Source organism: Bombus affinis, chromosome 12 (assembly GCF_024516045.1).
Source record: "Bombus affinis isolate iyBomAffi1 chromosome 12, iyBomAffi1.2, whole genome shotgun sequence".
Taxonomy (NCBI): domain Eukaryota; kingdom Metazoa; phylum Arthropoda; class Insecta; order Hymenoptera; family Apidae; genus Bombus; species Bombus affinis.
The window spans coordinates 10,835,321-10,860,290 of record NC_066355.1 but is presented as its reverse complement, the minus strand read 5'-3'; the positions used below and the strand labels follow the sequence as shown (position 1 = coordinate 10,860,290).

Here is a 24,970-nt window from a genome sequence, read left to right as displayed (position 1 = left end):
GAGTTTACTGGCTACAGAATAATGTTTTTGTTTGGTGATGTGTTCTGAAACGATTCGGGTCGTTTCGAACATGTACACATAGTGAGACGAAGAGTTTGGACATGATCTGAAGCTTCTAAAAGTCTCGATGAGTGTTGAATCTTGAGGGCTCGCCAGGCTTCGCTCTCTAAAATTTCGATGAGTTTTGAAAGTCGCGATAGATTTTGTAAATTTTAAAAATCGTGAGTCTTGGCGAATTTGTAAATATCTCGAATCGCATCGAAGTTGAGATTCAAGCTCTCGCCGCTACTCTTACCGAGATACTCACATTGTACCGTCGAGTGTCTGGTCTAGAAGAAACAAATAAAGTTTAGTTAGCAGCGTAACATATTAACAACGGCAAGGCCAACCGAGTTTGATAGTATTATTAAATAGATTAATAGAAAGTCATATTTTTCAAATGTAGCCCTTTTAGGGGAAAAGATCCATCTATATACGATATAATCATACCTATTTATATATGTAATATCTTTTTATGTCTTAATTATCCATGTGATTAATCGAAGTTATTACATTTACGTTCACATTTCGTTTCTTATTTAATTATGCTAATATAATTACATGTGTGCATATTAATTAGAGTTCATAGTCCGTTAGTACGAGTTCGTAACAATAAGCCAGATCACGTGCTTTCCTGAACTATGCTCCATACAATTAATAAATTAAATATTCATACCTCGTGTAACCAAAATATTATTAAATCTTTCAAAATATTCGTGGAAATTTTATATTTTCGATAAATACATATAAATAATTCTCAATAGCTTCGATTACATAATATACGTCGCTATCTATCTTACGTCAATTATAATTTGCAACGGAAGAAAAAAAATTATACCCAATTCAGCTATTTGCTTTGATAATCATTTCTCGAATACGCATGTCTTTTTGCTTACTAAAAGGTATTGCAAGTTTCTTTAGAAAATAGCATACAATATAGTAGCATTTGACAGTTTCTTATCAAGGATTCAAAAATGACACTAGTAGGTACTAATAATAATAATGTATCGCGTGAGTTTACGTCAAAATCGGATCTGCCAATCGCGTCACTTTTGACGAAGTCTTTTCATAGTGCAGTTACCGAGTTCTTCTTACCATTAATTCTACTTCTAGTTACAAAAATTTGTGACATATTCATTTTTGTATATCGTTATAACATCCAATCTTGGTGCAAACATTTATCGCGTTGAGATAAATCGTGTATCATATATCGATATCACATGTTTAAAGTAATTCTATATTGAGACTGTAATCTCCTGTTTAGAGGAATAGTACTGAAAGTATTTGTTTACATTTGTTTACATTTAGAAATCGTTCTTTCACTCACTACAAAATAAGCCTGTATTTACGTGTGCCAGGAATATCGTGAGAGTCCGATTGATAACGGATGATGTAGAGGCATCGAAAATGTTATCAATAAATAACCTGCATATATCTGCATATATCTAATACTGTATATATCTAGCAGAAAATCTAAGAAGGTGGGTTCCCATAGCTTTGTTGCGCAACTCTAATATTTACTGATAAACTGATATCATAGAACAACGCAATTTCAAAAGTAAAGTTATCATTTAAAGTGCCACTACTTACTGACTGTAAAGAAAGACTGATATATAAAAGTAACTCGTAATAAAATATTAACGTTAATATAACGATAACGTTAATATCATCGTTTGGAGAAACATATTCGTTGTCTTCGTATCGGCGCAAAATAATCTTCAAATATTCGTTTAATTTTTATTACAATATAATTTTAACGATCACTAGTGCTGGTTTATGCAAAAATATATGCACAATTCAATAAAATATTGACTCTTTTATGGGTTATGTATGAGATAAAATCCATATATACTATGTAGTTCGGTTTGGAAATCAGTAGAATAAGACAGGGATAGTATACCGTCAGCCGGTAGGCGTCTGCCTGACCTAACGTGTCCATTTCTCCTTAACATATCATACGATGCAACTGTTCAATATTCGATTTCTACGAATGATATTGCATATCATTATGCATGTTTCTAAAAAAAAAAAAAGAAAAAAAACGAGGTAGCGTAAGAAATAACGAATTTAAATATTTCTTCAAAATTATTGCATTACAAAATTGTAAATCCTTCGTAAAACGAGAAATAAATGATTATTAATCGATAATTTAGGCTAGATAGAAAACTTAAAATAACAAAAATAAGAAGTCATATGATATGGAGATATCAAATTGTATAACTGCTTTAAATTTACATCGAGCCGCTTCGAAGATATTTTTTATTTTGTATATGACGTAAAAAAGAAAATATTTTCGAGAGAACAGAAAAATTAATTATCTCTTGTTTACGAGATTATATTTATACTTTAATAGTACATCCAACACTTTCGTCAGCAACAACTAATTGATTACGAAACTGAAGGAAAGAAATACTGCATGCATCATGCACTTTATGTTTTCTGTATTATTCTTCTTCAATTATGCAGATCATTTGTTGGATTAATTAAGGAAACGTTAATCACCTGCACTCGCAAATTCCATAGAGCGAACTTTGATATTCTTTTATACGTTGTTGTGAGTAGACTGTTTTGAAGTCTACAACTTTTTTTATAAAGTATCAAAGGATCATTTATAGCACGGAATTTCACGATCTTCTACTCCTTTTCTTTTATATAAAATAAGTTGATGGACATGCATCATTGCATTAACGGTTAGAGGATCTTATACTTTCATACGTCCGCGTGAACAAGTTTGCTGATTTCTAGGGAACATTGAATAATTTTTAATCTTATTTTTTTACATTTTAGTCTTTAACTGTCATCCGATAATATACATTGAACCTGTAATAATACATTTTAGTATGTTGAATCAAATCGTTATCATTCTTTCGCAATATATATATATATATCTAACATACTCACCGTGTGAATGACGTACTGCTTCGTTACATAAGCGCATCAATGGGACGGTAATTTTAATTTTATGTGTGTCGAGTCATTGACTTAATCATTGACTAAATACAGAATAAACCTGACACTATACGGGATTTATTATGGGATTTATTTATTTATTTGTATCTCACATTCTGAAATACCGATCACGAGAAAAATCAGTGTGTCTCTTACGTTTTCTACGATTTGCTACAACAAATATGAGAATTATATTCAATTCAATCGTCACGTTGCAAGCGATAACGAATTTGTCACCTTACGGGATACCGCCACATGTAATACTGTAATAGCACATTGGACGAGGTACAGAATGTATTGTCCTCACGGCAGCAAGAAAGTAAAGGATAACTCAAAACTAATCCGATACTCACCATTTAAAATCCCGCCGCAAAATGGCCGTTACCAACGTGTTTTATTTCATATTTATTTACAGCCAGCGACTCTTCTCGAATAAAAGCCAATATGGCATCAAAGAACCGCGTAAAATACACTAAAATAAACGTTAAATGTTAGACAAATCTATGCGTTAAAAATGCTCAATTTTACGTATGCATAATTTTTGAAATGGTAAATTCATAATGTCCATAGTATCTTGTTCTACCGGGGTGGAGCCAAAGAAAGGGATTTTGGATGTGCACATTCACTGCAAAGAAACTTCAATTCCTGATTCTTTCATGTAGTATTTGAAGAGTTTGCGCGTTTAAAAGGACACTTTAATCCAATTAACTCCCCTAACATTTCACCCTAACGATCGTAGTTTCTCAACGGGTGAAGAAAATGGTTTATGTTCGTATTAATAAATTTGATCAATCTTATTTTAAGTACTAATTTTATGAAGTAAAGATAAATATAGATGTATCAATTAAATGAATGGCATAAACTATTTTTTCTATTCATTTCATTCATTCATTTGGAATATATAAATATTAGAGTAGAGGCCTGGTACAATATGTCAGAAATAAAGATTTACTATGTTATTTAAATTTATTGTTCATATAATACATCACTTTTGTAGCGAAAACATGGAATAGTCCCAAATATTTAAGGCACGTAGGTGAATTATATTGAATATAAACTTCTTATTTTAATAATTTAACACTAACACCTTACACTCTCATTTCCTCTCTAGTATAAACTGGTAAAATATTGTTAGAAATAAACTCTAAATAGTGAAATATTTGCACAGTTGGTAAGAAAAAGTCCGACATTTTGTGTGAATCAGTTATCTAGGGTTTCTATTTAGTATATATTTATTCCAAACGTAATCTGAAACCAAAAATTCTTCTCTCTGCCAAAAGTTAATTTTCACAAATAAAAGTCGATAATAGAATAAATTAAGAAATATTTCTGTTTATTAAGAAATTAATTCATTTTATAATTGGACATGATCGCTTTGTAGCGCTATCATTCATATAATTCATCAACATATACAAAGTGAAATAGAATGAACTGTCGGTTTTCTACGACGTCATATTTATAAAACAGTGGTTCTGGTAAGCCTGGATTTTATCAAAATCTGGAATAAAAAATATTTTATCTTAACTGTCACTTATTCGTCGCGAGGAAAGAAATATATCTAAATTCTAATATTAATTGTAACTTTAACTGTAAGTAACTGTAAGTAATTGTAAGTAACTTTGAAAACTGTTTTTATTATTATTTTAAATTTAAATTATAGTTTATCGTAATTTAAAGAAAATATACATATAAAACTATAATTACTGGACATTTTGTAATATCAACAAGTACTTAGATTATCAAAATAAATCATAAAAATATCAAAATGTTGATACAGATGATTTTTTAACCATGGAGCTTAATAAAAAACAAAAATCTATATCAGAAGAGGAGAACTCAACCAAATTATTGAATATTAATCCAACACTATATGCCGAGCCAGAAAGCTATTTGCAGAATCTTGGGTTTATTGTAAATAATGGAAAGGCTAGATTCAAATTGGACGAGGATGCACCTTTGTATTGTAAAGCAGCAGCTAAAGACGTTTGTGCTGTTGATGAAGATGATACATCATTATCTTTTGTGGTGCTAGGTAAAGATTCACTGGATACTATCCAACAATCATCAATTGCATCTTATGTTGATATTCAACAAAAGTGTATGTCTATTGTACGTATCTGTTAATTGACTAAAATTTAATGTCCTAAATTAACTCCAATAGACTTGTTTAAATTTAATTTTATATGCAGGACTATAATTCTATGATAGCGTCGTGGGATTCGGTAGAAGTACATAAAAAGTTAAATGAGGTGTTACAAGAAAACACAAAATTAAAGGAAACTTTGAAACAGAATAATATAGCTATGAAACAACAATTTAACACACTAGCGACATGGCAAGAAGATATTATGAGAATACATCAAAATCATAAGAAAAAATTTGCTGAAACTAGAGAATTAATAAACTACCTTAAAAAAGAAAATACGGACCTGAAAATGAGACTTAGCTCTGAACTAACTAGTCATTCGGAAATGGGATATGAGGTATGTTATATCTTTTTTCTTTATACATTTGTTAATATTGCTATTCTATTGTAGTTCCTTGATGCAAATGACAAACAAGATACGGCAAGAGAGGAAAAAGTGTCTATTCTTGAAAATCAACTTAGCGAACAAATTTGCCGTGAATTAGACTCGATATTGAATGAAAATGCCAACAAAGAAAAAATACTAAATGAAAGTGGGACTTCAGAATCCATTGAAAAAACTGCAGAATCAGAAATAGAAAACGCTGATAATAAACGATTTTTTGAAGAAGAAAGAATCGCACTTCAGAAAGAGAGAGAAAATCTTGAAGAAGAAAAGAAGATGCTTGACAGTCAAAAAAAGACCTTAGAAATAGAATATAAAAATTTAAACAGTGCTAAAGAACTTCTACAGCAAGAAAAAATCAGTTTACAGGAAGAACAAACATCTTTGGACCAACAAAGTCAATTATATGAAATTTATCATAAAAAATCTTTAGAATCAGAAAAGGAAAAATTTCAAACAAAATATAACCAGCTAATTACTGAAATTGGTGTAATGCATGAAAGTGTACAGGAAAAGAAAGCATGTATAAAAGAGTTGCAGAAAGAATTAGCACAATATGTAAGTATGATTTATTCAATAAAAATTAGAATTAAATACTTTTTTCTAAATGTAATAATAAATGTAATAATAATCTTTTAATAATAATCTTTTAATAAATGTAATAATAATCTTTCATCATTAATGCAGATGGAAGATAACACTTTGCTGAGAGCACAGTTAGAACTTTATGAAGAAGATTTTGAGCAGGAGAGAAAACTCAGGGAGATGTTATTACAAGAGAAAAATTCATTAAATGCGGATTTACAAAGACAAATAGAATTTAACGAGCGACTACAACAACAAATTGAATCTCTAACTACGTCTGGAAGTCAAGTAAGTTACCAAATGTTTCCATGCTTTATGGATATATAATTTGACTATTTGTGATATATCAGAAATTATGTTATATCTATTCAATTTTAGACAAATATTATTGAACAATTACAGCCCCCATTGTTATCATTATCATGTCCAAACTGTAATCGTACATTCCCAAATGTACATGTACTGGAAGTTCATGTTAATGATTGTTTAAGTTTGGACTAGTGCAAAATCTTGAAATACATATTTTGTTAAATACATGTATAATTATAAAAATGGAAATATTGATAGATATAAAAATGTTTCCATTAATGTTATATTAAACGACATACATTTTATTGTAATAGAAGTTGTAAATAAGATAAAATAAAATTATTTAAATTTTAGTATTAAATATAAAGTGCATGATTTATTTCCTCCAAATTCTGACATGCTTAAATAAAAGAAAAGGATTTTCCTTATGATTTAATAACAAATCCAAGTATTTAATTATGTTAATATGGAGAATCCGTTAAAATACATTTAAAAATACGTGTGAAAAGATATATGTACTTATTACAAAATAATACATATAGACTGAAAGTTTTTCTTTAGTAAAAAATAGAAAGTTTTTCATTTTCCTAACTAATTATTGAAATGCATAATTTGAAGAACAAATAAAATTCGCATGTGAGATTGGAATAATAAAGAGAATATATGTTTATGTATGAGTGTAAAGATTCTTGAAAACGAAAGTCACCGTTATATAAAAATTTAAACTAACATTGGCGCACTGGAAGATTATTTCGAACTTGTATATATTATGTCCAGTTTTTTAATTTCATGTTTAACATTGCACAAATAACACTTTTTAAAAACTTTAATTTACAATTTTTTATATTAATTGTCTATCTCTCCATTTTCTTCATTATATCTTATACAAACCGTAACTTTAAAAATATTGTTGTTATAAATTTAAAAAAAAAATGCAAAAATGATTTCATCGCTGGTATTATGAACACTGTAAGTAGCTTCTAAGCATTTTTAATAGCTCCAAATTTTAATGCAAATTATTTAAACTACATTTTATGAATATAATGATATTGTTTGGTTTCTATATTGTTTCATAATTAATCTCGAATTATTAACGAGTGTATATTATAGGAGATTATATTATACAATTTTACAGGTTTCGTTCATAAAAAAAGTTCTTATGTTGGTATTAAATATTCTTTTAGTCTTCTTTTCTTAGTTTATAATGAGTTATTAACGAAGAAATTTTTACAGTAAAGTTAAAGGAAGAGTCATAAATGGAATTATACTTTCATTTCGGATAAATTAATATCAGCGAAGATTAAAATTTGAAAGGAATTGGTAAGAACATAGCTTTCATTGCTGTTGGTAGCACTTCTATAGCGTAGTATGTTTAAACTGTTTTCCGTTGAACCACAAACGGTTAAAGGAAAGATACGTTTTAATCTCGTCGGCAGCCTAAAATAAGTATAAAATAAAATAGCGATGTTAAAGAAATACAAAGCATGTAATGCTGGAAATACAGAAAAAAATCGTATTATCCGCGCTGAAAGATATAAAGAGTCGCGTAAAAGTTATAGAGCAAAGACTTTTAATGAAAATCGCAATCTATCAAACACTGCAATAAATATTCAAGATGAAAGTTTGTATTAAACTCTATTAAAATTTTATGAATAATTATTAAAAATTGTTACTATTAGTTAATTAAAATTTAATTTCAGAAACACAGACTGATCCTGCTGTAGAAGACCGTCTACGTAGACTTGAAAAATGGAAAGCCGAACGTGAAAAACGTAAGAAGGTTGAACAACGTACAAAAAAACGACCGTTTATAGTTGGAGTTGTTCATCATAAAATATATTCGCCAATTACAACAGCTACACCAGTTAATACACTTACCACTACTTCTAAGCCTCTTCCAAAACGAATAACAAGGGCGACAGAGAAGCGATTGATGAATAAAGCAAATGAGAAGAAAAATGCAGAAAATTCAAGTAAGAATTTAAATGTACCAAATAAAGATCACAAGAATCATAAAAAGGAAGTGCAATCTTTTGCCCCTGAGGGACATAAATTTAAAGCTCCACCAGGATTGCCTAAAATGCCATTATTTGGGAAAGTAGTCGTACAAAGTATGTCACCTGCCAGACTAAGTCAACTTTTAAGTTCTCCTTCAAAAATGACAAGGGCTAGTATTAAAAACCATAGTACAGAGTTTATTGAAGAAAAGGATCATTTATCAATGGCTGATACAAAAGATAGTTCTGAGGAATCTATATCATTAAAATTATCAATTAGTGATAAGGAAACATCAAATGATAATGAAATACATAATAATAACAGCATCACAGCAGCAGCCTCTTCTTTAGACAATAATATGTCTACATCTATATGGTCAAGTTCTCCATGCGAACCAGCTTTTTTTTCACCTCATATAGTTTCTAGTCGTGGAAAAAGTAATGCCAGAAAAGAACAACAGTTAAGACGAGGTTTTAGTCTTACTCGTTCTTCAGACAACGATATTCCTACAAAAGATACAGTTATGAAAAATTTAAATATTTCGATCGAAGAAGAAGAACGTACTGCACAATATTTTCATTTTCTTTTGAATAAAGAAATAAATAGATTAAATGAACTATGTGAAAAATGGGCAGAAATCAAAACAGAGCCTGACACTACAGATGATGGTCAGTATGAAATAAATCAAGCTATTGGGCAAACAAATTTGTTAATAAGCAAAAAATTTGAAAGATTTCGCAGATTAGTTAGTGATTGTGAAACAGGAAAGGGTGAAATGTTAGTTACATGTAAGGATTTACAAGGATTTTGGGACATGATGTACATAGAAGTGAAAAACTGTGATGTACGATTTGAAAAATTAGAAAAGCTTCGTGCACATGCTTGGAAAGAGGAAGAATTGTTTGCTCAGAGACCAGTTGCTAAAAAAAAAATTGTTAAAAAGAAAGTTGTATCAACGAAGCCCAGTTCTGTTAGAGCTTTCTTAGCAAAAAAGAAAATGAAGTTGAGAAATAGTGGTGATGCAAAAGAACTTAAATCTAGGTCTATTAATTCCGGTAAAAATGAAATTATATCTGCGAGAGATGATAAAAGATTAAGTTTACTGCAAAAGGTACAATCATCTGAAACACCAAAGATAGCAAAGAGTCCATTAACAATAATAAAGATAAGTCAGATGTGTAAAACTCCAAAGATTCAGTTAGATGATTCAATATCCTACATTAATTCTAATCGAACACCAGGAAAGAGTATATTGAAACAACAAAAAAATTTAAGTGAAATAGAATCAACAGTAAAATCCGCAAATAAAATTAATTTTAATGATCATATAATTTTAAACGAAGTATCAATTGACGAAGAAACACAGACAAAGATGGATTTAGCTGTAGCGTTATCAAGGATAGATAGCTTTGATAGTACAGAAATGAAAATTAACGCAGAAAAAAAGCTTTATTTCGATGACAGTAATTCTGATACGGATGATTGCGATGATGAAGACAAAATCAAAAAATCTCTGGGAAGTAGAAATTCGGCAAACAGGAACATTCATAAAATACCGATTATAAGCATAGAAAAAGCTACACCATTACAAGAAGCAAATAAAAGTTGTAATACACCATTCAGGAAGATCACCAGACAAAATGCAGTGGACGAGGATGAGTCAGTGTTAAATGGAACCTTCACATTAAATAAAACTAACGAAGAAATTTCAGACGATATAGATTTAAGTACATTGAATGACAAATTAAAAAAATATTCTATAAGTAGCAACGAGGAAACAAATGAACAAATTGACAATGTAAGAATATTGAGAAATAGAATTGTTACTTCAACAGAAACACCTACACCTAGGCGAAGATCTTCCAGAAAAGTATCTGTTAATATACAAGAAACAGAACATAAAGAAAATGAAACTCCTATAGATAGGAGAAGAAGAAAAAGTCGTTTTAAACTAAATTCTAGTAATAATGAAAAGACAAATATAGAGTTGTTGTGTTATAGTTGTAATGACATATGTTTGGATAAAAGTAGTGACAAGAGAAGATCCACAAAAAGTGTAAAATTTTCTGGCATAGGTAATTTTATATAAAGTACATAATATTTTGTCTTTAAATGCAATGATTAAAAGAACATGTTTTATTTCAGAAAAAGAGTGTAGTAGGACGAATAAACCAACCCAACCTGTGACTCCTCACGTTAAAAAAAGTAAACGTAAAAGTAGGAGTATGTCAATGGAAACCTCTAGTTTGGGAACAGAAGAGAAACGTAATTAAATAATTTTATTTTAACTTTTGTTAATTTGATATTATGTATATATTTTCTTTTATAGATATATATTTGTATATAATTATAATTCGATTTTAGCGCCCCAACGTATCAGCAGGAGATCACAAAACAAGAAATTATAATATTCGGTATTATGAAATTTGTGTAACTGGCTGGAGATAAAGATACAATAAGTTTTTATGATTTCTAATTGATGTTTGATATGGATTATTTTTATTGCAACTATTGCTGTTGTCCAACCTTAATATTTTATTTTAGATATATAATAGGAGCTAAATGCATTTTAATTGCATAACATTCTTTACAAAGAATTAAAATAATACTTGCACATGATTTAGATTGTAAATTTATGTGTATTGTATAATTTATATACGTTAATAAAACGGAATTATCGTTAAGGTAATGTTTATGTAGGTATATACATGTTTACAAAGTTGATGAAATAGATAGGCGCTATAATTGAATATCAACGAATAATATGTATATTCAATAAATATTTCTAATCACGCGTTTCGTATTTGTTCAAGTTAAATTGGATTCATGTTAATTTAGGTAATTCTGTTTAGAAAATATTCAAAAATATTTCTTATTGACCTTATCGTGATAGATTATGGTTATTTCCTTGCATGACAATGTGACTTATTGATTTATCAAAAACCACCGTCACTTTTAATCGGATAAATATATAGCCAATGAAGTCATCCTGAGAGATTTTCCTTTGACTGACTATCCATTTAGGAATAAAGATTAGCCAAACGCAGATTAATTGCTTTAAGGTCATATTTTCGCTCCTCTATATCGCGTATCAGCCAGTCATGTTACTCTTCTTGCTCCGAATTGTTAACATCACGGACGTTTTCAAGCTTTTCGTAATACCCTTAACACATCTTTTTTTCCTTGATGCATATCGAAATATGAGACAATACCTGATCGAATAATGAATCGCATGATCTCAATTACCTCCCCAAGTCATATACATAATTTACTTTATCCTCTTCCGTACGAAGAATTATTTTTAACGATATACTTGCATCATTAATATCTGAGGTGCCAAAATCCTCTTCTGATAGATTGCCGTATTACAAATTCCTCTTTGCAAAAATGTGCAGATGGTAGTTTTTTCAATCCATAGCCAATTGTATGACTACATGAAACTTATCAAGAGATATAGTCTTCGGAACAATCAGCCACCGTCAAATAGGTGGTTTGCTGCCAACCAGTGTGATTTGTTAGCTAAACTCGCCGGTCTTGATCTCATATGCCGATGTTTAAGCCGTTGTTTCTGGTCTTTGTTTAATTCAAAGACGAACTCTTCAGTCTGCCATGTGCCAAAAGCCACCAGGAACCTGGAACTGGAAAGCAATAGAATATACAATTGAATAATTTTCATCTAAAAATTTAACGTTTTATCTTTTATAATTTCCATAGTTTCAATACGTTCAACGATATTCATATTTATAACTTTTAAAAGAATTTTTTAAAGTGGCAATCTTAATGGAGACATGGCTTAGATTTCAATCCTTTTGCGCTAAGATGGCAAACCACTGAGAATAGGTCCTTCGGTCTCTTTATTCATTCATTTAAAACGACTGACTTTAACGATTTTAAAATAACACATTTTACAATTTCTTAATTGCAAAAATAATGCGATTTTCTATGCACAAAATTTGTAAATTCATGTGCGCTACACCCCAAAGTAAAAGCTTTACCGATGGTCTTCATTAAAATCTTCATTAGGTATATTACGCTCGAACTTCGTCGAGTGTTTCTGAGAGTTATGTGCTTTGAGAACTTTTGTGAGATATTCAATATCTTTCCCCTCATTTAGTAGCTTGAACATTGATACACTAGGCTCTGTATCAATTAAATAGCTTAGGAGATTGATTATTAGAATCGTTGTATTCTTTAAACTTTAAACGACACACGCGACTATACTTTTATAATCTAGAGGAGAGGATGCAGAGAAATTTTCGGTACGATCTCCTAAAAATCATAAATTTTATGTACAATTAATATTTATCTATAATTACAATAATATATATTTAATAGGATAAAACGGGGGCGGACTGGGAAATTTTTATCAGCAGATTACCGACATGATTACCGGCTCTCTATTTTTATTTCAATAATTAAATTATACGTAGAACCTCAAACCTTTACAAACCTGCTGGAGCTTTTTCAAACTCTCCGATGTGCAGTCCGCCCCTGGGATATAATTTTCTTCTGTAAAGTGTAACGAGCATACTCTCATAGACGACGATACAGTGCCCACTTTTAGAACTTTCACCCATGCACCGAAGCATGCGATAATATCTTCCTGATATAATTTATTTTCCAATTTCTAAATTACCATCTTCCCGGGGAAAATGACAAAAGCGGACGATGCTATTTTTACACGCACGACTGTAACAAACATAGAGATGTAAGGATAGCGTACGCGAGCAAGCCGAAAAAGCGATATAGCATTAGAAAGAGAATGCTGCACAGAGACGCCTTGTATCTTTGTCTAATAACGCGTGCATAATCGTACGATAAATATGTTAACGTAACACCGATCAGCGAGTGGCGTGAGTGCGCATTTCCAGCTAAACAAGGATAGAAGAGTCTTCTATGCAACGTTCTCTTTTTCTATTCTCACGTAATTTCGTTATTTCTTTAATTTTACTGTTTCTTTTATATTTATCCGATTCAAAATAATTTCAATTCTTCTGCTAATTATAAAAGCATAAAACGTTTCAAAAAGTTCTGGGATTTTCCGTAAAAATCCTTACACGAAAGCTATCGCTTCATTTACGTAACTAATATACCTACCAAAATAATGTTATCGTTGCAATTCACATTTTCCTAACGAATACGTCCTAATAAATAAAAAATTAAACACACGATCATATTTTTAACATTCTCTCGTTCAGCTTATAAAAAGTATACGAAAAGATCGTTACGCAATGTTCTGTCATATCGTCCTTATCATTGTCTCTTCATCGCCCCATTTCAAAATCTTACCTTTTCTCCATTCGTTTCGCGATTCCGATCGATGCACATCGCGTTCGTCGATAGGCTGGCAAGTTCGATATCGTTTCAAAACAGCATCGAGCGATTAAACACAGCGGCGAGTAGAAACGCAGAAAAAAGACAGCGGGAACGAGACGAGAGCAGAGAGCAGAGGCCGATTGGGTCGTGGCGAGCTTAGTTGCGGTACGCAAGCACGCCGAAGCGGAGCGCAACTTCGGAACCGCGTACGGTGGGTGGGAGTTGCAGCCCTCGTGAGTCAAGAGAGCGAAGAGTAACCGAAAGAACAGACTTCTACTCAGTCTGTCCGCGGCCGTCCGTCAAGCAGACGTCCCCGACTCTCTTGTGCCCCTACTTCCATCGTTTCCGTCCGTCGTCTCATATCGAGTGTCTGTTTCATAGTGCCTCGAGGACCTCGTGAATGTCACATGTCGTCGATGGTACGACCGTTATTACCACCGACACCCTGACCGACCATCACCATTGCTCCATCGATCGCGAGGATCGATCTTGATCGTCGTGCACGCGCTTATGACAGTTTATCGAGTCGAACCTATTCTTCGTGCATGAGAACGACTGAACGTGTGGTCAAGTGGCAAAACGTGCAAGCATGTGGTACACGAATTTTATCGCGGGTCTAATAGGCCTGATCTTCATCGTCGGCTCGCCACCCTGGTGTTCGGACGCGTTTAACGTGGAGACGAAACATTATGCGGTTTATCGAAACGAGACCAGATCCATGTTTGGATTCGCTGTTTCCGTGTACCGGGATAGATATGGTCGAGGATGGTGAGTCTTTATCTTCCCTTCTTTGATTTTTGCTTATTTATGGCTCCTCTTGCACTACAATGTATTAAAGTTGTTGTGCAAAAATGTTATCGAGACGAAAGGTTTCTGCGTGTCTATAATTCTTATAATGCAATTTTGTTTTTTTTTTTTTTTGGTACTTAAAGTTACGATAAAATAAATTCTGATCGTCGTATTAGAAAAATACTTTCGATCGTGCAAGAGGGAACAGCCTACTTTGTTTACGATTGATTTTGAAGGGTATGCGAGTCGTTTGCGATTGTTGAAATTTATTGTTTCCTGAACATTTGTCCAAACATAGCTTAGTTACGTCGAAAAATATCATTGAAGATATTTTGAAACTATTACGATTGTTCATTTCGAACTCGTTCAATTCGGCTGTTTCATTACGATAAATAAATAGGTGAAACCAAAATATTTTTTGAATGCTAATTATCTACGCTAAACAATGAATAAACAAATAATTGCGATATAAACTTCGGGATTGATAAATATCAACTAAGAAAGAACTAAGAAATTGGAAATAAGAACTCAACAATCTCCCTGTAAGGGACTAAAATATAAAACAATATTATTATTATCATCATCGTTATCATCATATAATAAAATTATGAATTAATCATGGAATCGATCGACCTTGCGTAAAGGTAAAGTAAAATCATAAACGACTCGGTACGCTACAAATCACCAACAGGTTGGGTCATAGTTTTAAGTGGGCGATGTGTAATTTGATGACACATAATTCTTGGCAAAGATATGAGTACACATCGAATTTTCCTCGCATTTTGATCAAAGTTACGGAAGGTAAAAATATTCATCGTATAACAAGCGTTTCACTTTCACTATCGTTTATAACTTGCACGTCGAATCAGATTTTAAATATTTCGCTTAAAAACAAAACTCGATTAACATTTTTACCAATTATGGGCCGTTCGCCGTTTAAGATTTCTCGGTATTGTGTCAGAGTCCGAGAATTTTTTCGTCGGTAACCCGTGACCCACATAATTTCAGGAATCCGTGTATCGAACAATTCGTGGCTCTGAATCATCGTTGTTAAATGTCTGCTGCATATTTTAGTTTATGCGCGTCCTCCGTTCGCGAAGAAGCGCAATTCCGCTGACGGAAGGAACATTAACTCGCTACGTAAGTGGTATTAACGCACCTTCTGAGTTACATTTATCGCGTAAACGTATTCAAGAAAAACCGGGCATTAAAATACAAGAAACGAGAAAATACTTTAAGCGGATGAAATATTTTTCTCGTTTTCGAACGATTTTCTAACAACTTTGATAGGTATTCGGGAAGATGATGGCGGATCATTTATTGAATGTATCGGCGATATCTATCATCGCGTAAATGGAAGACACTCCCACGAATTTAGGATGATCACGCCATCCTATTAAATCTTCGTGCCAGAATCTAAATAGCAAAGCGACTTCTGCTGTTTCACCGCGTTCGTCGGATAATGAACCCCGCTAATGAAATATCGACTCTCGTTTGCCTACGACGTCTTTGAAAGCGTGTAATTTCTTCTGTTGCAAACACGCGACAATCATTCGGAGCGTAGGATCGATCTCTCTAATCATAGGCGAATTCAGCGTATCGAATGCAGTCGTGTTTCTCCAAACGATGCGAAATAATAGCGTTGTCGTGGTTAATTTTGCATCGCAGTGTTGAATTTAAAAGCGCCATGGAATTAATTACGAAGCTTGTGTAATGCGATAGCTAGTAGAGTTACAAAGATAGCAGTGATATTTGAGTCTTTTTAAGAAGGTAGACTTTACCTTAAAGAATGTTACATTTTAATTTTGTTTGTAAGTTTGATTAATTATTAATATATTAGTAACACAATTTCGACTATATACTTGGAACGTAATCTTATCTGGAGACAATAATCGCCTCTAAACGATCTAAATCTTAATATCATTAGTACTAATACACTACAAGGTATTACTCGCAACAACTGCTAATTACGATCATTCACAGTCGATGACTCGTTGGCAAACGGATCTGCTTCATCGATTATCCCCGTGCCATGACGTTCGAGGGCATACCCTTGGATAACAGGTGCTTCTCGGAGAGCTTAGAATCGTTTCTCCTTTTATGTCCCCTTTCGAGAACAAGGCGAGTCAGTTCTGCCGTTTCATCCGGACGCTCGTAACTGTTCTCCCATAAACACCCATCGGTGATAAGCGTTAGATCATAACGTATAAAACGTTCGTTTTCTTCGATCAAGATAAATTTTCATTTTCGCTTCTCATCTGTTGCTGAAATCCATACTATTCTCGAAAAATATCGTTCTCCTGCAATTTATAAGAGCACCAACTCGAAGAAAGTTAGTATTACGATTTATAACGAAATTGGCAGACAATTCGGTGTAGGTACAATTAGGAAAGTAATTTCAAATTTTATTTTGAAGGATTTTCCAGAGGTATACCTGTTTCGGTAACTAGCCAGATCAAATCGACCCATGACCACTTAACGAAGTATACGCTTATCGCTGTACGTAGCAACGTAACGTTTTATCGAAGAAGAAGATCACAGTTTACGCTATCGTCTATACTAATACCGTATACATATTCGTTGTTGTTTCGAGTACGAGCAGTGTCTCTCGTGAGTCACGCGGCCCACGAATAAACGTTTCTGCTCCAGCTCCTCCGGCGACGATGGATATAAATAATGCCGACAGAACGAGGAAACGCGAGTAATAGCACAGGTTACGTCGGTCCTGTGCGGAAAAATCCGCGCGAAAGGTCGGCTAAGGTGCAGGCCACCTAATGTATTCGAATCTAAAGGATGTCGAAGCTACCACGCGATGGAAGTCGATAGAGACGCCATCGACTGACTACCGGATCGAATCTTTGCTGCGCATGCAAATCCAATCCTCCAGCTTTCGTAAACGTGCCCATCTTCTTCGCGATCGTGTTTTCGACCTCGGTGAGTTTTAAGAATGGTGCCGCACGACCGTTCATTCCGATAATTGGATCGGACCGCATAATTTGACAGGCTCGAGGGATTTGCGAAAGCGAGCTGAGTTTTCCGTTCGTTGGTGTCGATTGTCGGGACAGTTTATCCGACGGACAGATAGAATCGATGGGACCAAAGTCATCGCGAGAGTCATAAATAAATTTTATTCAACGACGCGATTTCTTTTTTATTTGTAGAAACGCAGATGTTTTTCTACTATAGTTGTGCCTTTCTGATAGTTTACTCGATCTAACGTTATATGTAATGGATCTATCGACATGATAGCTACGATATATCGTAGTTACAGATAGTTTTCTCAATTCGTCCTGTTTCCTCTCGTCAGCTACTTACACGGTTCGTCGTACATTGTTGTCTCGGAAAACAATAGACGGCCATAATATCAGAGAGGAAATAAAAGGATCTGTGGACTGGCGTTCAGGACATCCAAAGCCACAGGAAGCCCGGATTACATCGTTCGTTACGAGCAACTTCGTAGGCGCTTATATTTAGGCCAGCTCGTGGAAGCTTTACGAGCGTTCATCCTCGTTAATCTGGCGCGAGGCGGACGTACCAGGTTGCTACCGTACTGTCGTCGATCTGCTCTCGCGTTGATTCCCGAAATAGGATCTATATCGGAAAGCTGGCGATTTAGCCGTAACAGAGGGACGCACTCCTTCCTACACAAGCATTGCCATACTCGAGGAAAAACAAGCTGAACTCGACGAATCATTTGCAACTTTACAATTAGTGCAGAATCTTCTGAAATTCTAGATATACGTGCGTTCGTACGTTGCTAAGTGTAGTGGTGAGGAATAGCTGGCACAGGATTACATCATCATTGACATGATTCATAAAAAGAAACGCGTATTTACTAATTTGCATGAGCGCCACAACCATTTAGGAGATAAGGCGTTAAAAATTGAATTAAAAAATCGTACAGGATAGAATAGTGTAGAATAATCTGTACGAACTTGTTGGGATGCAAGTAATTACGCGTCAATCGCCATCTCCCTTTGTACAAAACATTTTACAGTTCGGTTCTAGAACTTTTATTCATCGAACGCGATGAGAAATCAGCACAACACCGTCGAAGCAAAGCTACCGAACCGCTTCTCCATTATCGGCACTTTCGTTTGAAGTTTCGCCTTCGAAAAAGAAAAACAGAATTCCGTAGCAGAGACTCGAATGGCGTAGAAGATGATCGTCACTCTCGCTCTCGATCGTTTCTCGATAGGCGAAACAGGTCTGTCACTAAACGCGGTAACGAGCAACACGTTCGTCGGATTCAGAGCACGAGGTTGGCTGTGATACAGGATGTTAGGTCATCCGTTACGTGGGCGGCTGGTAGCTCTCGCTTTGCTCTGATTAATACAGCGTTAATCTGCTCGTTCGATCTACCGTTTCACCCGAGCCTCGCCGTTTTCTCAATGAACCTGCCATCCTCCCGTTCTCCGCCAATTGGACGGCTCTTCGTGGAATTTGGAATTGCGTCTGCCGCCCTCCCGTCGCGTTTTCATGCATGGGAGCGCGCGCTTCAACGAGGTCCCAGCTAATCTGCGGTCGTATCGGTCCTCACGAGCGGTCTACGATGTCGATCTCTAGCGTAATCTTCGTTTTATCTGTACCAAACCGAAGTATCCTCACGGCTCTTCGAATCGTTTCTTCGTATACGCGTAATAGGATTATCGTAGAAGCTCGGCGAAGCCATTGAATATGAAATTTGGTACAGACAATCGAGAAGGGCAAGTTTGTCCACAATTTGTATGGAGGAATATTATAAAACTTTTTACTTTTAGTTGCGAGCCAGACTAGACGAAAGACAGTACAGACAGTATAGAGGTGTCTCGTGGATCTCTCAAAGATATCTTTTGGATGTTTTATAGTACGTGTAGCGATCTAATTCAAGAGTAGTATCAAAGTAAGCAAAAAGTGGACGATTTCGCAACGAGTTTCGAAAGTACTATCGTTCGCGATTATGTTTTCAGTTGTTTTATTTCGCGATCGAGTTTTTGTAATTGTTTTGTAATCGTATGGAGACTGAAATATTTATCAATACCGTATGACAAATATTTAGGTTGTACGCGACGAGGGAAAGGACGAAAAAGCGCGGTGTAGGTCGAACCATTTGGAAAGCCAGGAATACGCGTTTCCCAATCTCGAGATGGTATTCGGAAACAAGCTACAACCACGCGAATCGTTGTCACTCGAAACTGTTACAGCAACGGCCTAGAGGCAAACATAATGGTAATTTTAAACGTGACGAACAGGTTGTAGGTTCAGACGTAGCTCATGTATATTTTTCAACGCGATGATCCTACGAAATGCTTCCTCCGAACCGAATTATGAGTCAGCCTATCGTTGTCCGCGACTCGGTCTTGACTCACGATCTCCTTATTTACTAAGAAAAAGAAGAAGGTAAGGAAGAATAAGGAAAGAAAGGGGCCAAGGCAAAAGAAAAAGGAAGAAGCAAAGTACGAATAAAAGGGAGGTAGGAATAAAAGATTTAAGGGAAAGGAAAACAAAAGAACGAGGAGAAAGAGGAAGACAATGAGAAAGGATTAAGGAAGAGAAAAAAATGGGGAAAGATAGAAAAAGAAGGAAAAGAAAAGTTTCGTCGTAGCTGCACGATTTTTCTCCTTTTTCGCCCAGATTCGATTACTCGTATCGAAACCGGCGGTTCGAGCCGTATGCTAAATATAAAAATTACATATTTCACGAACGAAGACACGCTTCGTATTCGAATAGATGATAAAAGTTTCTGCCACAGCGTCGAGACGAGAGACTGATAAGACCCCGCTCTCCTTTCTTTTTCTTCGTCTTCGCTGATCGAATTAATTATCCAACTCGCGCAGATACGTTATACCGACGGATGCTTTCTTCGAAGCAAAACTAGTTTCCCCCTTTGTTGAATTTCTATTATACGCCGGTCAGATTTTTCGCCGAGAATTCCGGGAAGCATGTGCTCCTTATCACAGTCCGCCTCCACGTGATAAGACCTTGCCACGATTTGCAACGTGCCGGTCGTTCGAGATTCTGGCAGCGTAGAAAATTTCGTGGTATCTACGTATTTTCTCTTCCTGTTTATTTCACTGTCGATTCTTAATATGCTCCAAACGGCTGACGTTTCCACAACGACATTGGTAACGTGTCGTCCATAGAAATATTCTTTGACAATGAGCCGTTTGTTAACCCATTAAAGAGCAAACTTGCAAAACAAGATTACATAATGTGTAGGATGAAATAAGCAGAAGGAAGATTACAGAAAATCTGTTTCGCTTATTTTTCATCGACTTTGATCATTCTCTCGTGACGTTGCTCCGATACATCGTACGCGATCGTTTCAGACGTTTTCCACGGCTAAGCTCTTCGTGAAATCTTTCGTCCCGCTAACGTCCGCTGTATCTCAGTCACGTTCGTTCGAATTTGGTGCTTACGAAGCGTGTCGATGGCAGAGGAAACGAGGATTCAATTTTCCTGTTTCCGGTCGGCGAAACGAAACAAAACGAAAGTCAGAATAGATCGGCGCGCTTTCCGCTTCTGAGTAATTGCCGTGCAAACTATACCATCTTTGTTCTCGTGATCTTCTTAAACTGCCATTTTAAGTCCGAAAGAAAGAGTCTTTCTAATACAAAAGTACAGGGGGACTGTGGACTTTGGTCTTAATTTTTCGACGCATCCGGCGCGAAACGCGCGCTCGTGCCTCGTAGCGCAATAAAAGGATGATGTACGATGATCGTGTGCGGAGGAACGATCCCCGGAGTGCAATGTAAACGAAGATTTAAACGGTAGCCGCGAACGATCGTGAGCACGGTGATCTTTCAGTCGAGTTAAGTACAAGGATCCACCTAAGACAGCGCGTTATTCATCGCTTTTTATTCTCCCATCGGTCTTCAGACCTCGTGCTGACCGCCCACCTCTGCATACCTGGCACACCTTCCAATCGATTATCGATTCGCGTCGAGCTGGCGTTGATATTGATGGATCTTGACGATCCCGACTTTTCTTTCTCTCCCTCCTTCCCTTCTCTGCTTCCATTTCTCTATTTGCTTTCTGCTTCGTGGATTTTATGCTCGTATCTCGTTGGCGTTCGATTTTTTATTACGTCGAAAAGAAAGATCGTACGCTGTTTTTGCGTCGATAATATCGTGAAATCGACAAGCGATCGATCGGATTACGAGACTATTCTGCGCTGTGTAAACGAGTAGAACAGATTCTCGTAAGGTACAAGTCGCGAGTAATTGGTAGATCGCGAGCCATCGTATCACGAATTACAGGATTGGCGATAGTTTGATCGAATTCTATCGCTAAAGTAGGTACGATCGCGCGAAAGCACCGTTAAAGAGAATAATACTCCAGCGCTTAATTTCTTGAAGAGTACTTCGCCAAAAGATCCAGAGAGTCGACGTTTTAATTACTCTTAAACACACATATTCATCGCTATAATTAATCACGGGAGGCGAACTGCGTGTGCCAACGATGCAACAATCGTTTGCAGCCAACGAACGATTCGATATCCTCGAACAGCCGTAACCGATGCGGTGAATCGACAAAATACATAGAAAGGAAGGTGTACAAACTTCGCCGAGGAAAGGGAAGAAAAAGAGCAAAGAGCGAGAAAGAGAGGAAGAAGAGGGGAATGGAGATAATGAGGATCGCGTGAGGCACGTGCCCGAAGCTCTTGCCGTGTCATTATCCAGAAGAGAACCGACAGCCGCGGGCCTATTACCTTTACCTGGACGCATGCAAACACGTGTGCAAATGCTCTTACACACGTGAGCGACACGTTTGCACGCGGCTGCAGGGCCAGCTGGAGAAGCTGCTAGGAATAAAGGAAAAAAGAAACCTTCTTCAAATGAGTTACTGCTTTGCCTCTGGTTTCTTCTCGTCGTGCGCCGTGTGCAGTCTCGAGAGCCCAACGTGGAATACGAAATTTTTAACGATACCACGTATTTTCATTATTCGTTCGTTCCGATTGCTAACTTTTAACGTCACGTTTAATGCGAATGCGTTCGGACGAGCAATGTTTTTCATTTCACATTCCGCGGCTGTATCGGCGATGTTCGTGCGAACATTTAAAAATACAGAGATTGCGTATAATCGTGTAATTGACGTGTTCGAACGACGATACGGCAAGCAATTTCGGTCACGTAAATTTGTATTTTCTTCTTTTTATTTTTGAGTTTTGAATTTTTGATAATGAGCGGCGTATGGAAGAAAAGTTTGGAGAAAGTTTGATGGCTTTTTGTACGTAGGGCGGTACCTCGAATCATTGTTCAAGGATTGTAATAAATCTTATATTACGGAGATGGCCTTAATCTTTTTTAACGAACATCTATAATTCTTTTTTGCCGCGTATGAAAGTCCGCAAGATGAGGTTGACAATTAGAAAACACTGCTTCGCTTGCAAATTATTTTCTTTCGTATTTTCGCTTCGTATAATTTTACAACAGTAAAATTTCCACAGTAGTAAGGTAAAAAATAAAACTTCAATCAAGACTCGTTGTAGGCAAAAATTTGATACACCCGAAATTAATTACTCCTTCGCAAGTATTTTTTCCATTACACGAATTAATCCACGGAGAAGCACACTCGGTTTCCGTAATTAATCGTTGCCAGCTGATGTTCCGTAATTATTCTCGAAGCTACTCTGCTAAACGTGACTTAACAGATGACCGCCAGTGTGTGTTTACGCGATTTTTACGTCACGTGCGTAGCGCAGCTCGTTTCCTAGTGACGTGAGTGACGTAATGACTCGTACGTGAAAGTCATTAAGCATTGGCAACGTGAGAGTGCAATTGAAACGGCTCGTTAAGTGATTTAGAAGCGCATTTCCGACCACCTTAGAGTCGAATGGCTGTTATTAAATCCCTCCGTTATTTATTATTGCCTTTTTTCCAAGTTCCGTATAACGAATGAATCGATCGGACCTAATCGATCGGCCAACGTGTAATTGGTAGCGTGTAAAAGTAAATACGGTTTGATTAATTTTCACAGATGCAATTTTTATTCGAAACAAGTTTTAACGTAGTACCATGAAATCTGCGTATACAGGCTGTTGTAAAAAAGCGAGTCTGAGACTTTGTGGCAATAATTAAAACTCGTGTTTATCACGCGACCATCGCGATCCGATCGTCGAAGGTAAATCACCAAAAGACAGGCGAACGTTGTAATTACGGCGTGGCGATTCGTCTCGAAGCACCCACGTGGATCGATGGCGTACGTGCAGACGTAGGTCGCACACAGGATGCTTCGTCGCGGTTTTTATAGCAATTCGTGGATCACCGACACACGGGGGTCGTCGACGTAACACGAATTGACAGCGAGTATCGCGTGTCGGTATCACGTACGGTGCTACCGAGTGATTCACGATACGGTTGAAATCACCATTGCGGCCTGTGACTGTCGACACGGGAATATCCAAGCCGTACGTGTTATGTGCTGTAAACACAGCGAATAGAATCACCGCGTAGGTGTGTCCAGAACTATTTCTATCGCCCTGCATGCCATACTGCCGTTCGAAACCTAAAACAATGAGATTATCGTCCGAATGGCTGTAATGATATATCGTTTAGCTGCATGCCGTGGGATCGATGCTGTTTCTACGAGCAATAAGGAATTCTGAAACTTTCAGCAGATACGATGGATTTTGAAACGGTAGATAGGCTCTGAATGTTAGATCCTTGGCGATTAGTTTTGGGCTCGGAAGGTTCGATCACATGTTTCCAAAATTTGTACGGTATAATCCGACGTTCGTGGAAATTCTGGTTTTCCCCGACTTCCGTCAGTCTGTCCGAGGCCACAGCTTGTCATTAGAAATCTGCAGCGTGTCGTTTCGGTCTCGTGTCTTCCGACCGTTCCGTGTCTATTCCACGAATACTACCAGTTGTTCTGTCCACCATATGGCAACGAAAAGCTCGCACTTACGCGCCTTCCCGACGAAATTGCATTGTTATTCGGCAGACTTGGCGCAACACATGTTTCCTCAGTGTGCTGCCGAGTTCCGTCAGTAAGACGAACGTGGCTCGAAGACCGGGAAACCCATTTTATGGGCGCCCGTACGATGATTTACAGTTCCTCTCTCCAACTATCCTTGTTATAATCGATTGAACGCTGCTGGATCGAGCAACTCGTTCCTGTGTTTACGCAGCTGAATTCGAAAATTTGTGTAATCTTCCGCAGCAACGTATACGATTGGAAAGTAGACACTGGAAAGCGGAGAAATTCGAAAATTTGAAAAAATAGAAATACGAGAGAAGGAAAGTAAGCAAAAGGGAGAAATGGAATTTATGAACAGTAAGGAGTAATTGGGGTGAGAAATAAATTTGAAGAACGAAATGGAAAGAGGCAAAGATCAAATAAGTAAAATAAGACCAATCGTACAACTATAATAGAATATTTGATGAGTAGGTGTTCGGATGTAAAAGCGTAAGTCTACTATGGTTTCATTTCCAGTTATTTTTAATCGCTCATCCAATTTCCCGATTAGGAAT

General features: G+C 35.9%; 3 protein-coding genes and 2 long non-coding RNA genes across 12 annotated transcripts in view; 3 read left to right on the top strand and 2 right to left on the bottom strand.

Moving 5' to 3' along the window:
* The first annotated feature begins 1,073 nt into the window (after positions 1–1,073).
* Positions 1,074–6,780, top strand: LOC126922378 (NF-kappa-B essential modulator). 4 transcript variants are annotated; one of them, XM_050734928.1, is made up of 6 exons: positions 1,074–1,520; positions 4,766–5,097; positions 5,178–5,471; positions 5,526–6,077; positions 6,207–6,392; positions 6,483–6,780. In XM_050734928.1, exons 2-6 carry the CDS (start codon positions 4,780–4,782, stop codon positions 6,603–6,605), a joined length of 1,473 nt encoding a protein of 490 aa, XP_050590885.1. In that variant the 5' UTR covers positions 1,074–1,520; positions 4,766–4,779; the 3' UTR covers positions 6,606–6,780. The 4 variants fall into 4 exon arrangements, with proteins under 4 accessions (XP_050590885.1, XP_050590886.1, XP_050590883.1 ...); XM_050734929.1 differs by lacking the exon at positions 1,074–1,520 and adding an exon at positions 4,244–4,463 and having other exon boundaries at positions 6,507–6,780; XM_050734926.1 differs by lacking the exon at positions 1,074–1,520 and adding an exon at positions 4,247–4,463.
* LOC126922399 (uncharacterized) lies at positions 2,237–4,045 on the bottom strand. Of its 2 annotated transcripts, none has more exons than XR_007712720.1 (3): positions 3,342–4,045; positions 2,941–3,251; positions 2,237–2,859 (listed from the first exon to the last, which is right to left on the bottom strand). It is a non-coding gene; the product is annotated as an uncharacterized LOC126922399 (long non-coding RNA). The 2 variants fall into 2 exon arrangements; XR_007712719.1 differs by having other exon boundaries at positions 2,941–3,460; positions 3,572–4,045.
* Positions 6,781–7,712: 932 nt separating the features above from the next.
* Positions 7,713–10,887, top strand: LOC126922363 (disks large-associated protein 5-like). Its single transcript, XM_050734887.1, has 4 exons — positions 7,713–8,034; positions 8,114–10,486; positions 10,557–10,676; positions 10,776–10,887. The coding sequence occupies exons 1-4, from the start codon at positions 7,878–7,880 to the stop codon at positions 10,817–10,819; spliced, it is 2,694 nt and encodes an 897-aa protein (XP_050590844.1). The 5' UTR covers positions 7,713–7,877; the 3' UTR covers positions 10,820–10,887.
* A 35-nt stretch (positions 10,888–10,922) lies between these two features.
* LOC126922401 (uncharacterized) lies at positions 10,923–13,856 on the bottom strand. 3 transcript variants are annotated; one of them, XR_007712723.1, is made up of 4 exons: positions 13,509–13,694; positions 12,852–13,100; positions 12,407–12,680; positions 10,923–12,049 (listed from the first exon to the last, which is right to left on the bottom strand). It is a non-coding gene; the product is annotated as an uncharacterized LOC126922401 (long non-coding RNA). The 3 variants fall into 3 exon arrangements; XR_007712721.1 differs by lacking the exons at positions 12,407–12,680; positions 13,509–13,694 and adding an exon at positions 13,701–13,856; XR_007712722.1 differs by lacking the exon at positions 12,407–12,680.
* Positions 13,857–13,932: 76 nt separating this feature from the next.
* LOC126922355 (integrin alpha-PS2) overlaps positions 13,933–24,970 on the top strand; it is a 74,745-nt gene continuing 63,707 nt past the window's right edge. Inside the window, exon 1 of one of the 2 annotated variants that reach the window (XM_050734846.1) lies at positions 13,933–14,495. In XM_050734846.1, the coding sequence (XP_050590803.1) occupies positions 14,317–14,495 (179 nt within the window). In that variant the 5' untranslated portion in view covers positions 13,933–14,316. The remainder of the gene's footprint in view (positions 14,496–24,970) is intronic. The other variant, XM_050734847.1, reaches the window with a different exon arrangement.